This window comes from Rhizomucor pusillus (assembly GCF_041956525.1).
Source record: "Rhizomucor pusillus strain CBS 183.67 unplaced genomic scaffold VTP01scaffold_3, whole genome shotgun sequence".
Taxonomy (NCBI): domain Eukaryota; kingdom Fungi; phylum Mucoromycota; class Mucoromycetes; order Mucorales; family Lichtheimiaceae; genus Rhizomucor; species Rhizomucor pusillus.
In genome coordinates this window covers 1-14983 of record NW_027192145.1, presented here as the reverse complement: position 1 = coordinate 14983, position 14983 = coordinate 1, and the positions used below count along the sequence as shown (strand labels likewise).

Sequence of the window (14983 nt, the reverse complement as noted above, 5' to 3'; positions counted from 1 at the left end):
ACGTGAATAAAAAAATTCCCTGTTCTCTTTCTGTTTATTCCACTACCAACCACGTACGGGTACCCATACATCTACTACAGTGTCATCTTGATCGTTTTCCACAATCAGGTAGAATAAATGGCTCGCGCATGCCAAGCAGCAATGGTTCGGCACAAGCTGGAGCACCTGGCCGATGGACAGATTTTCGCAAGTGTCGAGGATACCGTGTTCTTGAGAAACTTTTTTCAACAGCACGATCTGTTTTTCATTGGAAACAACCGCACCAAATCCACCTTGAGGCGCCGAGTCTTTGGAGAAAGCGAGTGCACCTCCATCAATGAGTGCTGTGTTTCTATCAGGATACACGCTTGCTACACGGCAGGCTACGCGGACAGCGACGTCTGCGTATCGCACAAGACCTGTGGCCACCTGCTGTCGATCTAACAAGGTGTATGCACCGGCGTGTACTTCCGCGATACCCTCAAGCGCAGCGGCCACTTTTGACGAATCGTTGGTGGCAAGGATGGCGAGAACTGTAGGCGTGGCGCCTATGGAGACAAAGGGTATATCCACACCGGCTTCGTCTCGAAACATGGTCTGGAAAGCACGTGCCATCATACATTCTTCTTGCAGATATCGCAACGCTTCATCCGGAGTACGTGCGTTGTATGAGTGTCCTGCGTGGCAGTACAGTCCCTGCAATTCAATGCAGCTGGATGCCGCGAGCCGTTTCGCAAGATCAAGCGACTGGCTGTAATGGGTATCAAGCGGAACTCCTGCGCGGCTAATAATATGCCAGAAGCTCAACGATGTGTACAGCGCTGTCTTTAAAAATGTTCTTACTGATAGTTTGCATCTACTTTGATAAAAGCATAAATTTTCTTGCTGTTGTCGAGGATATGCTCTGCGTGGTATTTCTCGAGCGCGTCTAATGTTTCCAGGCGATCTGCCGAGCGGGAATAATGAGGTTCACTTTTAGAGTCGCGTTGTCCTTTAATCACCCGTTACCTAAAAATATTTGGAATTTTTCTACTTTGCTTGCTAGCACAAAAACGTCGCTAAATTTATCGGGAGTTATGGGAAACCCGAGCAGAACCTTAAAATCACCACGCAGGTAATTAACATTTACATGTCCATTTTTCTTTACAGTCAACCAATGCGAATTACCTCCTTTAGGATGTTCTCGGAAACCAAACGACTATGACAGAATGCCTGAGCTTCAGCCATCGTAGAGCAGACAATGGCAGACGTCTTTGCGCCTTTAAGCTGCAATTCGGCACCTTCAATGGTCTACAACAAATAAAAAGAAACCTCGATTGTTTAGCTGCATGGTAGTATTTTCTCAAGCTGTGATCCACCCACCTTGTGCGTTTTTACGTGTACGCGGACCTTGACATTAAACTTGTCTGTAATGGCAGCGAGAGCATCGCAGTTGCGTTTCATTATGCTTGTGTTGATGACAAGCGATGGTGTCCTCAGCTCGCTGACGCGCTTGCCAACCATGGCAACACAAAGCTCGTCCTTGATTCTGGCCGAGTAAAAAGGTAGCAACGGTGTACTTGTTTGCGCGACTGGCATGCCCCAAGAGTCCCAAGCAGAGAACGAAAGTCGTGGGAGTCGACAGGTCCGAGCTTGTGTCCAGAGCAACACCTTTGCTTACGTAATTGAATTCAGGGTTCATCCTTCCCGCGGCAGTGGCTGTGTTCACTGGGGGGAACGAGCGAGCGGCGAGCCCTGGCAAGTTGTGTCAGCTACCACCCGCGAGCCAGCAACAATGCTTCGGATCTTGACGAGGAAGTCAACGTTGCAGTGCCGGCCACGGCTTTTACTCACTCATTTGCACACAACAGCGCGCGCAGCTGCCGATCGTCCCAACAAACCATTCTTGACAGCGTACGATGCCAAAGCAGTTGAGCAAGGGTGGTACGAATGGTGGGAGCGCGAGGGTTTCTTCAAACCTGCTACTGCGCGATCAACCGACGATAACAAGAACTTTACAGTGATCACTCCTCCGCCTAACGTCACCGGCTCGCTGCATATTGGACATGCGCTCACGCTGAGTATCGAGGATGCATTGGTGCGGTACCGCCGTATGAACGGATTCAACGTCGAGTGGATTCCAGGAACCGACCACGCCGGCATCGGCACGCAATCCGTGGTCGAGAAAATGCTCATGAAAGAACGTCAGTTAACTCGCCATGATATGAGTCGAGAAGAATTTGTCGCTGAGATTTGGAAGTGGCGGCAGAAATATGGCGACCGTATCTTGAATCAAATGCGACGGATGGGCGCATCCGTCAATTGGGACAATGTGTTCTTCACCATGGATAAATCGCGTTCCGAAGCTGTGCAAAATGCATTCATTCAACTGTACAAGGACGGCCTTGTATACCGCGATACTCGTCTTGTCAATTGGTGCTGCGCCCTGGAGACGGTCATTTCGGACATCGAGGTAATCAACGGTCCCGCGGAATATATACCGATTCTGCTATGGTGCTGAGATGCTCTCTCATCAATCAAAGGTGGATTACAAAGAAATCGAGGGCAAAACGATCTTGCCTGTGCCTGGACGACCAAAGGGGTAAGAGAGAGAACACTGTTTCAACGTCGACTTTAACAAAATTTAATGCATAAACTTTTTAAACTTTTGAAAGCGTTGAATTTGGTGTCTTGCATCAGTTTGCATATCCTGTCGCGGATCCTGATCCGAACGGAGTCAAACATCTCATTGTATCCACTACTCGCATAGAAACCATGCTAGGTGACTGCGCCGTTGCTATCCATCCTGACGACGAGAGATACAAGGTATATACTCCAACGCTAATGATCTGTGCGAAAGCTTACTGCTAACTGCTGATTTTCTAAAAGAATTTGCATGGTAAGAAATTGGTCCATCCGATTCTCAAAAAGGAGATCCCCATCGTTTGCGACCGTGAATTGGTTGACATGGATTTTGGCACTGGTGCTGTCAAGGTGAGTATCTGAAGTATGAGAATACAATAATTGTAATATACTGAAAATCGCGGAAACAGATCACGCCTGCTCACGATCCAAATGATTACGCTTGCGCTCGCCGACACAATTTACCTATCACGAGCATTTTCGACAAGAAGGGTCGATTGAATGAATTCGGTGGAGTACCTGAATGGATTGTACGGTTTGGAATCCAATTCTACTAGGAAGATTGTCTCTTCTTTACTAACAGGTCTTCACAATGCAGGGTCTTGATCGATTCGATTTACGAGATATTGTTGTGGAAAAATTGAAACAAGTCGGAAGCTACCAGGGCAAAGATGAAAAGCACGCAATGAGAGTCGCTCTTTGTTCGCGATCAGGGGATGTCATTGAACCGCTTCTACAGCCTCAATGGTAAGTGTATCGGTGTAAGATGCAACTATGCATATACTGATACGAGATGAATAGGTACGTTCGGTGCGGAGAGTTGGCGCAGACAGCACGGCAACAGGTCGAGGACGGTGCCATGAGTATACATCCCTCTTCCCACACACAAGATTGGTACCGATGGATGGGTATGTTTTGGAGCAAAGAGCCCTAAATTAAATTTATGCTGACAATTTATTAAATTAGGTAATATCCAAGATTGGTGTATCTCGCGCCAGCTCTGGTGGGGACACGAGATTCCGGCCTATCAAGTAAAGGTGCCCGATGTCTCCGAAGGTAATGCAAATATATGCAACTACTTATACGGAATTTATTTGCTCACTACCATGTAGAACTCTGGGTTGCTGCCAAGGATGAAGCTAGTGCAAAGGAGGAGGCAACAAAGCTGTTGCAAAAGCGGGGATTAGACAAGAGTACACCGTTCCAGCTCGTCAAGGATGAGGACGTATTGGATACCTGGTTTTCCTCCGGCTTGCTGCCGCTATCTGCTCTTGGATGGACAGGACAACCTAACGAACCTGCACCGGTACAGTGTAAAACGGAATGCTTTACGCCAAGAGCCTTATATTCTTACTCGTAAGCTCTTTTTTGAGCAGGCAAAGTATCCTTTGCAACTGATGGAGACTGGCTACGACATTCTATTCTTTTGGGTTGCAAGAATGGCCATGCTCGCAAACTATTTTTCGAAACAACCGCCATTTGAGAACATTTTTTTGCATGCTATGGTAATATCTAAAAAAGGTCTGGCTGTGATGGTTCCCAAATTAACAGTGATATGCATCAGGTCCGTGACGCCCAGGGCCGTAAAATGTCTAAATCGCTAGGCAACGTTATTGATCCCCTGCATGTCATTGAAGGCGTCAGCCTGGATACCATGAAGGAAAACGTCAGGAACAGTAATCTTCCAGCCAAGGAAATCAAAACGCAAGTGCCAAGAATGAGACGGTTATACGGAAAAGATGCTGTTTACTGATGTAACTGCTTTTACACAGGAGTGTCAAAAATCTCGAAAAGGAATATCCAAAGGGTATTCCGCCATGCGGCACGGACGCGTTACGTCTGGCACTTATCGCATATACGCAGCAGGCAAGTGATCCTTTTACTGCGATCTGGCCTATACTCCAACGTGCTAACTCCTTGTAACTAGAGCCGGCAGATAAACCTTGATATTTCCAATGTCATTCAGACTTCACACTTCTGCAACAAGATATGGAACATGTTTAAATTTGGCTTTGGACGGTTCAAAGCCGCCGGATTTACCTCGCCCTCGTTCGACCTATCTCAAACACCCGAAAACTTGTCTTTGGTAAACCGTTTCATCCTGTCCCGCATGGCAGACACCGTTGCAAAGTGTCACGCTGGATTCGAAAATTATCGACTGCACGAGGCAGCTGATGCAGCTAGAAGGTTCATCTTGGAAGATGTCTGTGACGTCTATGTAGAGTTTTCAAAAGCTGCATTGAATAGCCCTGATTTGCCGCAAAGTGAAAAGGTGAAAAAATGATTGTCTACAGATGAGACACAACAGGATTAACGAAAGATATTTTTACACAGGCATCCACTTTGAATATCTTGTACACTTGCATGGATGTTTCATTGAAACTGATGCATCCATTCATGCCGTTTGTGACAGAGGTACCTTAATTGACCAATGTGATGTTCCAAGCAGTTACTTAACACAATGAGCAGGAACTCTGGCAAGAGCTAGGCAAGCATATACCCGTACAAAGATCAGCACCATCCATCATGCTTGAAAAGTATCCCGACATGAAACACACATCTCATCTGTACAACGAAAAAATCGAGCAACACTTTAGGGTGGTTCTATCCATCATTCACGCATCCCGATCTCTTCGACAAAGTCATCAAATTAGCGTCTCCAAGGAGCTCCCATTTAATATCATCTGCATCGATCCCAAGATTTTAGAACCACTCCTCATGTACGTTGACAATGTAAAATCATTCATCAAGGCGTCCAATCTCCAAATCCTTTCCGAATCTTCCGAGGTGAGTGAGGACCCTGAAACAACTGCAAAGCAAAAGTGCGCGCATTGCTAACCATCCCTCCACCTTCCCCTTGAAAACGGCAAACAAAAAAAGGCTATTTCCACCACAACGCAAGATTACACTATCCGTGCTGTCAACGAAAACTTGAAGATCTTGGTACCGAGTGAACAGATTGTCAGAGCACAGTTGGAGCGTGCGACTGCCAGCGGTGCAGACCTGAAATCGATCGTTGACCAAAAGCAAAAGCAGCTCGAACAAAAGCTGACGAAACTAGACCGAGACATGAAAAAGCTTGCGGATCGCATGAACAAACCTGGATACGAGACTTCTGTGCCAGAGGAGATCAAGGAAAAGAATAGGTATTATTATTATTGTTATTATCGTTCTAAAACCCATAAGTTGCAGAGACTAAATGAAACTCGTTCGGACGCGTAGACAACGACAACGAGCCATGGAGCTAGAAATGGAAACATTTAAAAATGATCTTCGGATACTGCGTTCAATTGTAGTAAAAAAAAAAAAAAAGAGGGGGAGAATTATTACTAAACCATCTAGCATATATGATAACGACGATGATTTATGTGCATGTATATGTATTAGTAGCGGTGGATGGGTGGTATACAAAGAAGAACTGAAGGTGTTTGGGGGGGATTAATCTGCCAAGGATGGGCCTATCAGTTCATAGAAGCAGGTATCGCACACTCGCGACCATTCTGCGCGAGCGGTTTGATTGTCAAACAAGGCAAGACGATTACTGCTGTGAACGTTGCAAAAGACATGGCCGCATCTGGTGGGGTGGGGTGCGTAGAACCATGGTCAGAAACCCAATGTGCAAACACGTCCTCGTGATCCTAAACATTACGGCATCCTCTTCCTCCTCTCAATCTCATTCTTTTCCGTCCCCTAAAACTTACCTTCTACAATGGTGTCTCCGTGCGTACCATGCAAACTCGGTGTCACAGCTGTGCGAGTCGCACGTAAACTCGCACTTTTTCACTTGATCGTCGGGGACCCAGTGCTTGCTACTGAGCAGCGTGAACTTCTCCTCCCTCTGTTGCTGTTCAATGTGCAGCACATAGTGCTGATAGTAAACGCCGTCCAATGCAGAGTGTTGCAAATGAGATGGAAGCAGCGATGGCTCGGTCGTGACCCCGATGCCTGCTATTGTAACGGTGCTTGGCTGCCCGTCTGGCCCTGCATCGCAACCAATGATCTGACCGGTGCCCACACCGCCACCGACAAGCTGGCTCACGTTCCATCTAAACTTTAAGACGTTGTCCTCCAGCCACGACGATGATGATGAGCTGGTCGATGAGGATGATACGGACGGTGCAGCGGCGGCGGCGTTGGCGTTGGCGTTGGCGGTGGTGGTGGATGAAGAGGACGACTGCTTCGTCCCGGATTTGGTGGGAGCCACTTGCTGGGTGGGAGAGGGAGGTGGTGAGAGGAGCGGGTCCTGCTTGATTGTTGGACTGCCATTCAAGATTTGGTCGAGCATGCTGCGTTGTGTTTGCAGCAATGCTTGAAGTTCTTTCAGCTGAGGGGAATTCTTCTTGCTAACTGCTAATTGTTTATTGGAGGCGGCGCTGTTTTGCTGTTGCTGTTGCTCCTGTTGCTCAGATGGTACAAATCCTTGGGCGAATAACTCTAGCCTTTGTGCGTGATCGATACATTGCCGCATCAGTTGCTGCCATTCTTTACTCAGGTTTCCGGACGCGCCGTTGTTGCTGGAGGTTGCCGCTGCCGCTGCCGCCGCCGCTGCACTTACGATTGCGGCTGCTGCAGCTGTGGCAGCTGCTTTAGTGGATGATGATGCTGAAAGGAGTTTGGTGTTGTTGCACGAGGATGCCGCCGTCAACGTGGCAGCGGTGGTTGCGGCAGCTGTGGCCCAGGGAAGCAACGTGGCATCATCGCCGCTGCTGCTGTCAGGTGTCGCGACGCTGGTTCGTCTTATGGATGGGATGGGTGTGTGCGGAGGGCTGTGATCATTCTCGTTTGCAACGGACGATGATTCGATCCCGGGAACTTTGGAGAGTCGTCGTGAAGAGGATGCAGCCACATCGTACATGGAGCTTGAGCGAGACAAGTTCTTTTGTGAATGCGCGGGGCATGCAGCACACCGACGCGTGACAGGAGTTAGAGGATGTTGGCAATTCGCCGCGTTGCTATTGTTGTTGCTGCTGCCATTGTTGCGCAGGCTACAGATGCTGCTCCGGCGTGACTCGAGACTGTTTGTGGAAATATCACTACTGTCCTGCACTGAGCGTTTGCGAGGCGCCGGCGCCGGCGGATGTGCTTCCGGTGTATTCGAAACAGACCGGGGTGGTTGTTGTTGTTGTTGTTGTTGTTGTTTGTCACACGCCTTACTGGATGGTGGTGCTGCTGGCGAAAGCTGTTGTACAGCAGCAGCAGGCGGAGGGAGGCATGTGCGTCGTTCCTTGTTGGCCAATATTGCCAGTTTTGACTCTACCGAGGCAACTGGTCCCGCGGCAGCAGCCGTTGTTGTCATGGATTGTTTCCGTCGCCTAGGCGCCGACGTGGAAGGACGAAGCATGTCTACAAGCGGTGACCATCTATGGTTTGCATTGTTGCTGGTATTTGCAAGAGGAGCACCTTTGATGTCACAAGAAGAAGCAGTTTTTTCGTTACTTTCTTTTTTGCACTCTGCATTGTTATGCATCTGACTGTCTCCTTTTTTCATTTCCAACTTACCATTTGATTTCGCTACTGTGGGCAAGAGCATTTCCGAATTCATGCTGTTGCGACGATGTAGGGAGGAGGGGACCACTTTAGCGAGACTGGATGCTGTTGCTCGCGTGATCGATTGACGCCTAGACATTCCAGGAGGAGGCTGCGGTTCCACATTACCCGTGCGGTCACTGGCCGTCGTCGTGGAACTGCTGGTGCTACTCGATTTTGACGGGCGGCGTATCATCATGGCAGAAAATCGTCTCGTTGCTTTGAGAGGCGATTGCTGCTGCCGCTCGGCACCATGAGCAATGGACGACCGACGTGCATCGGAGGTCAAGAAATTAGGACGGGCAACGTTGCTGGTCATTGTGATGCTTCGTTTTCGAGCCGCCCCCAGAGCAGCGCCTTTCTCTTTATCGGCTAACGACGGTATTCGTGAAGGTCGAGATTCAGTTCGGACTGACATGGAGGATGGGGAAAAGAAAAAGACGAAAGGTGGAGAAAGGGAAGAGAAGAAGAAGGGAAAAAAGGGATGTGTGATGCGTTGTGGGAGACCTCCTGGATTTTTGTCCTGTCCACAGACTTTTCATGTAACACATCTAGTCGTTGCCGCACCAAGCAGCTGAAAAAAGCTGCTTTGTTTGCGTGTTAGAAAGCCTGTTTCTGACGTCATGGTGGAGAGCCAAGCAAAGTAGTTAACTATTCGCCACTTGAATCGCGCATCCCTGATGTGAAGCCCGTTCGTGCGTGTCAAAGGGGGGAAAGGGGGTCTTGCGACGTGCCGGAGCAAGTCTCTTTTGATCGGCGGGCTGAGATAGACTAATGGGCATGAGTTCCTTACCCTTAAATGTCAGATACGCAGCTGCCCTGGACATGGATTTCTTGCTGTAAGTATGCGCTTCTTTTCTATTTTCTCTTCTTTTCGTTCTATTTGAACGGCCGTAAACGCATTTAAATTTAGAAATCATACCATATCGTGGATGGAGATTAATCCAAACATTCCAGTATAAAATCAATGTGATACTTGTTAATGTTTGGAATGGTAAATCATGTCATCATCAGCGATGATATTGATCTATCACAACAGTCCAGTCCTTGTGATCGATCGTATCCAAGGTGATTAAAAGATCCATGCACGCTTGACTCGCCGCCGATGGTTGTTGCTGCAAGCCAAAATGGAACAATTATTCTTTGTGCATTGAAACTAAAGTTTTTGCGCGCCTCCACTCCCCGCCCGCCGCTCGGAATAAAGTAGCTCTGGTCCGTGTGCCGATAGAAAAAAAAATGAATGAAGCGAAATCACAACATCCAAATTACAAACAACAATTCACCTAACAAATGGAGCTCGCCTTGAACTTGGATATACTTGGTATCATGCGATGTGTTAATGAGTATATATTGCGAGTAAAGTAATTAGCTATTTAGCATGGCTACACAAACATGAACAATGGAGCTCACCGTGATCACGAGCAAAATTATTCGCCGAAACTCTATAAGTCAAATCTCTGGCATGATCTGATGTGGCCACAGTATCTTTTGCTATCGCAAGAATGTGCCCATGTATCTTTACTGTGTTCTAGCGTGCACATAATCTCCGGCGCACTTGTGATCTTATTAGTTTGCTTGTAACGACAGCGTTGAGTTGCAGCACCATGCAAACAAGTTTGCTTGTTGTGATTGCTTAATTACGATTAGCGTAATGTCTCAAGGAAGGCAGTACATTTACCGTTGCTATTTTTGACAATTCGGATACAAGTACCATCGCAGTCAATTATCGCAAGTTTTGATTTAATCAGCATATGGTACAAGCTTGATGCCGCTTTGTCCCAGATTACTTGCAGGCCTATATTCCCGTACTGTCTCATCAAGGACGCACATTAGACCGTAAATTCTATCCATATGACTTTCTTTACACTTTTCGGGATTTTCCCCTTCGACTTGGACAAGAAAGTAGCACAATTAATGTCGAGCAATGCCGTAATTTGACTGCTGAATAAGGTTGGTTATTCTTGACGAAGAAACAGCGTGACAAAAAAACAAAACGAAACCGAGAGCTACTACACTTGGATGCGCCGTTTATCGCGGCGAGAGAGCAACATGCCCCGTTCAGCTTCCCGGTCGTCTTATTGCGACCGAAGCAGCTCCCCTTCTGGGGAGTTGCCCTGTTGCTGCATTTAAAAAGACGGAGCAGGAGAGCAGGATCCATGTGTAACGTGGTTCCTTTGCATGGTGTTGCTAAGCGACGTTGGTTTTGCCGCAGATGGTGAATCTTAGACAGCACAGCAGTGCTGTATCTCCATTCTCGATTCAAACTTGAATTTGGATAACTGTATCTTGCACCGTGCTTATGCTGATGAACGTTGATCCATCGTATACGCACGCAGGAATTATTATAGCGAAAAATTTGTAGGCTTACATGCTCATGGCATTCTGGATCAATGGTACGTTTCTCAAAATGTCTAATAATGTACAAGGCGTGAGAACAATAATGGTTGCATGATCCAGACGTTTATAGTGTTTAGAGGAGTGTAAACAGTTCTTCCAACCTATGTACAACAACCACAAACGCCGCTGTGTAAAATACTCGAAAATGCTCAAAAGAAATACAAAGACCGTAGTAATACTCTAGAACTGAGATGTATTCAAAGTACACAGTGGAGTTATCTGTGGGTTTTATAGCCATGAGCAAGGCGAGAATTTAGACTATCTATATCAATGAGGAAAAGACACAATCAACCTGTTCATTTATTTTACAGCATTAATAGGGGAGAATCCACCTGTTCATTAAGTGCGGATATTCTGTTACAGCAAAGTGAGCTTTGCTTTTCTTTCGTGTCTGGAGGTGCGTGACGCAGGTGGAGGAAGACATAATTGAACCCCTTCACTCCCGCAGCTAGCCGCCGAGTCCGAGAACAAAGAGCGGGCGCGCGCTAGTCCGTATCCGAGTAACAGCGCTTATACCAGTCTCGTCTATGCAAACAAAGAAATCTCCACAGGACCAGAACCAGTACGTCCCACTCAACGATCACATCAACAACACCCACGGTCGCAAAGTCCCTTCACGCCATCAACGGCATAATTCATCGTCAGCTGCCATGGAAAGCCCTCGACATCACCAATACCCTTACGCCTCCACCGAACTGCAACAACAGCAGCAGCAGCAGCAAGCTTCGTACACGCCGCCGCCACCACCTCAGAGCAAGCAAGTGTACCAATACGACGCACCGTGGCCGCTCTATGCACTCGACTGGTGCAAGACGCCGGGAGAGCAACGAGGGCATCGGCTGGCTATAGGAAGTATCATAGAAGAGACCAACAACAAGGTATGCATACAATCCAACGTCAAGATGGGAGGGCGGCAGCTGACGAGATATACAGATCCAAGTAATTGCAAGAACGGACACGTTGGAAGGATCAATGTATCCTCCTAACCAACATTCACCTGATTTCACGGTAGCTGCTGAGGCAGATGTGTACTATCCTACAACAAAAATCCTGTGGGAACCATTCAGGGTATAAAGATGAGAAAGCAACAAATGGAAAATATCTGTATACTGATTTGCCTTGCATCAATTGCAGGGTAGCTCGCGACAGACGGATATATTAGCTACAACGGGTGATATACTGCGGATATGGGAGCTGGTAGACCATCCGAGATATGGCACGACTAGCAACTCTATCAACAGCTCCAGTGGGCGGAACAGTCCAGCTTATTACATGCAACAACTGATGAAAAAGGCAGAGTTAGCTAATGTATGTTTTTTGGACATGATATTGGTTGCGATGATACATATTAATCAAGGATATTACCGCTGCAGATAAAACAAAGCGATTTTTGCGCACCTCTTACATCCTTTGACTGGAACGAGACAGACCCGTCGCTTATTGTAACGGCTAGCATTGATACGACGTGCACTGTGTGGAACGTGGAGACAAACCAAGCAAAGACCCAGCTAATTGCACACGACAGCGACGTGTACGACGTTGCATTCATGCACACCTCTGCAGACATATTCGCCAGCGTAGGAGCTGATGGATCCGTACGGTTATTTGATTTGAGGTAGGGTGGAATCTCGTTACATGCAGCGTAAGTAGAGTCTCACAAACAAGCAAACAGATCACTAGAGCATTCTACGATTCTGTACGAAGCACCCTCCAGCGCTACACCGATCAACAGCAATGGAGCCGTAATGAACCCTGGAACGTGTCCCCTACTTCGTCTGCAATTCTGCCGTACCAACTCGAACCTCCTTGCCACTTTCCACATGGACTCTGCATCTGCGCTTATTCTTGATATCCGATACCCAAGCACACCCGTGGTGGAGCTGACAAAAGGTCATCAGGGCAGCATCAATGGTGTCAGCTGGTCTCCAACAAAAGCCGGCCACATTTGTACAGGCGGCGATGACGGGCAAGTACTCGTCTGGGACGTGAATCACGGCACAGATCAACAACAGCAGCCACAGCAGCAGCAGCAGCCATCCCACTACCAACAGCAACGCTACTCATTACATACACCACGGTCAATCCATGAACCACTTTTGGCATACTCGACTGTTTCCGAGATAAATTCTGTGTGCTGGAGCAAGGGAGTGCCCGACTGGATCGGCATTGGATTTGGTAAAACGGTCCAAGCACTCAAAGTTTAATAATAATAATGCATTAATAAAAACTGGCACAACATTGCAATAATGACAAGCATGATTAACGTAAATGGCAGGGAATAATGCTTGATACGGCTCCACATTATTTCTCGTTTTCGCGCCTGTGAGATGAGTATTCTCAACTTGTTTAAACGGGTATCTACATCTGTGCCTCTCTTGAGCAACTCGATGTTGCCTGTAATCTTTTTGTGTTGCTGGCGGGAATTCAGTAAAAGGGGTATACGTTGTCTGCAGTCCTGATAATGCTGATCCATTTGCGGCAGCCCTAATGTGCGTACTTGGGAAATCTCGCTGTTCAATGCCTTGTTGCGGTTAGTGCTTGCTCGTCCAAATATGCGGTGTTGAATAATATACCTCCGTCTGCTCATCCAATTTTTTGAGCTTCTCCATATAGTGAAAAATGTCATCCCTGCACGACTGGATCGTTCGCTCTTGCATTTCTACAAGGTATCTAAAACGCTCAATGCCTTGTTGGAGTTCAGCTATGAGTTTTGGGCCGGAACTATTACATTTTGCATGGCACTGGGTTAGCATGAGAAAAAAAAATATCTCCAGGATCAATCATGAGACATTTACATGGACTCTAGGCTATGCAAGGCACATATGCTGGATTTTCCGTCGCCGATGAATCCGTGCCAGTCCTCGTTAGTATCCAGTTGGTGCTTTACTTGCTGCAGATATCGAGAAGGCGAGGGTGGTGTTGGAGGTAGCATGGTTTGCGGTGGTGGAGGTTGGACGGGTGGAGATGGGTAGTAGTATGTGACATTTTTCCGACTACTACTACTATTCCTGAGCCTGCGCACGAGCCTGGAGACGCCTAGAATGGGATTTGTTGTTGCGCGGTAGGAGGCTGCTGTTGCTGATGATGACAAATTATTATTCTTATTATCATTATTGCTACCGCTGGTGCGCTGCTGCCTTCTTCTTCTTGCGGTGTCTGCTGCCAGTGCCGCCGATGCAAGCCTATCTCCAGGATAAGCCTGGAAAGAAACGAACGCGGGCGAGCCTACTGTTTGAGCGCGTTGCAGGTGCCGGTCGAGCAATGTCTCGGACATTGAAGGGAGATGGCCCATCTTTACGAGATTGTTGACTTCACTGTACTGCATGGCAAAGCAGGTTTTGTTTTTAAGTTCTGTGTATGCTGCTGTGTAAGGGCATGGTGGTTTTTCTAGAGTTCCCCGGATTCTGGTTCCTGACATCCGACACCGACAATAACACATGCAATCGTCGGACGCTTGTATGACAATCAACTCCTCAATGCTAAAAATGCCCATCGTGATCAAAAGTAGCCCAGTCTAGATTCAATCCTTGTATCAAACGACTAAAGCCCAACCATCGATATTTTCACAATGCTATTCTGAAAGTCGGTTTCGGGGAAAGATATGTTTGCATCTTGTAGCAACAGGCTCGCAAAAGACTTCCGCATTGGAGGGCATGCATGATATCATTCTAACGTACTTTTGCATTCCTTTACACACACGAGGAGACACCGTGAAAAGCTTGCTATCTCCTGCTATGGTAGTCCCATCTAACTTTCCACTCAGATAAATGGATACCTTTGCTCAGAAGAGAAAATGCATTTCCGGCTTGCAATATGCTTTATTTGCAAAAGCAAAAGAACTCAGTTTATGCTTGAGGTTGTTTGATGGTTTCCTTGACAGTCTGTTCCCAAGTTTCCTTGATTTGTCCATCTTCTTCCTCCAGTTTATGCTTTGTCTCTTCTTGCAATTCTTTGAATGGCTTGTCTTGTGTTTGGTCTGCTTTGATCTGTGATATAAACAACGATTAGCATGACGCTCTAGCTATCTGAATGAAACTGTTTTTGATCATACCGCTGCCTCGCTCTCTGATCCTAACTTTTCATTCCAGTCTTTTTCACTCTGTCGCAGCATCTTTTGCTTCTCTTTCTCCAGGACTTCTGGGTCGTTGTCAGACATATGCGAAAAGGCCGACATCCGCCTTGCAGAAATTATGAAGAGCGGCCTGCTGGAAAAAGCTGCGCGCAATTTAATCAAATTTGATGACAAGGTTGATGGTAGCATGGCAGAATAAAGATACGTAGAGGGAAAAAAACAAACAAGTGAGCATTTATAAATCTTTTTGGCTCGCTGGAACATTAAAGAAGAAATGACCCATGCTAGACGTCATTCATGCGCAAGTTCACTTTCGGAGTTACATGATTGGTAACTACAGCTTTTTCAAAAATTGTTGGCGCATTAATCCACAAGTAAAATTGCACA

The 14983-nt window shown here is 47.0% G+C and overlaps 6 protein-coding genes across 6 annotated transcripts; 2 read left to right on the top strand and 4 right to left on the bottom strand.

Annotated features, from left to right (window-relative positions):
• Positions 1-42: 42 nt before the first annotated feature.
• On the bottom strand, positions 43-1557 carry VTP01DRAFT_6184 (uncharacterized protein; the record flags this gene model as incomplete). Its single annotated transcript, XM_069385057.1, has 5 exons — positions 43-763; positions 823-925; positions 988-1075; positions 1147-1269; positions 1342-1557. 5 exons carry the CDS (start codon positions 1555-1557, stop codon positions 43-45), a joined length of 1251 nt encoding a protein of 416 aa, XP_069242557.1.
• Positions 1558-1753: 196 nt separating this feature from the next.
• On the top strand, positions 1754-5800 carry VTP01DRAFT_6183 (uncharacterized protein; the record flags this gene model as incomplete). The annotated part of the gene is made up of 16 exons (XM_069385056.1): positions 1754-2431; positions 2502-2560; positions 2634-2784; positions 2848-2952; positions 3012-3131; positions 3185-3348; positions 3403-3509; positions 3568-3657; positions 3714-3907; positions 3963-4106; positions 4166-4345; positions 4529-4873; positions 4936-5016; positions 5071-5388; positions 5482-5747; positions 5794-5800. The coding sequence occupies 16 exons, from the start codon at positions 1754-1756 to the stop codon at positions 5798-5800; spliced, it is 3009 nt and encodes a 1002-aa protein (XP_069242556.1).
• A 239-nt stretch (positions 5801-6039) lies between these two features.
• On the bottom strand, positions 6040-8545 carry VTP01DRAFT_6182 (uncharacterized protein; the record flags this gene model as incomplete). Its single annotated transcript, XM_069385055.1, has 3 exons — positions 6040-6175; positions 6303-8001; positions 8101-8545. 3 exons carry the CDS (start codon positions 8543-8545, stop codon positions 6040-6042), a joined length of 2280 nt encoding a protein of 759 aa, XP_069242555.1.
• A 2506-nt stretch (positions 8546-11051) lies between these two features.
• On the top strand, positions 11052-12728 carry VTP01DRAFT_6181 (uncharacterized protein; the record flags this gene model as incomplete). The annotated part of the gene is made up of 5 exons (XM_069385054.1): positions 11052-11402; positions 11458-11592; positions 11659-11832; positions 11898-12139; positions 12197-12728. 5 exons carry the CDS (start codon positions 11052-11054, stop codon positions 12726-12728), a joined length of 1434 nt encoding a protein of 477 aa, XP_069242554.1.
• Positions 12729-13315: 587 nt separating this feature from the next.
• VTP01DRAFT_6180 (uncharacterized protein) lies at positions 13316-13942 on the bottom strand (the record flags this gene model as incomplete). The annotated part of the gene is made up of 1 exon (XM_069385053.1): positions 13316-13942. One exon carries the CDS (start codon positions 13940-13942, stop codon positions 13316-13318), a length of 627 nt encoding a protein of 208 aa, XP_069242553.1.
• Positions 13943-14369: 427 nt separating this feature from the next.
• VTP01DRAFT_6179 (uncharacterized protein) lies at positions 14370-14785 on the bottom strand (the record flags this gene model as incomplete). Its single annotated transcript, XM_069385051.1, has 2 exons — positions 14370-14510; positions 14576-14785. 2 exons carry the CDS (start codon positions 14783-14785, stop codon positions 14370-14372), a joined length of 351 nt encoding a protein of 116 aa, XP_069242552.1.
• Positions 14786-14983: the final 198 nt, after the last annotated feature.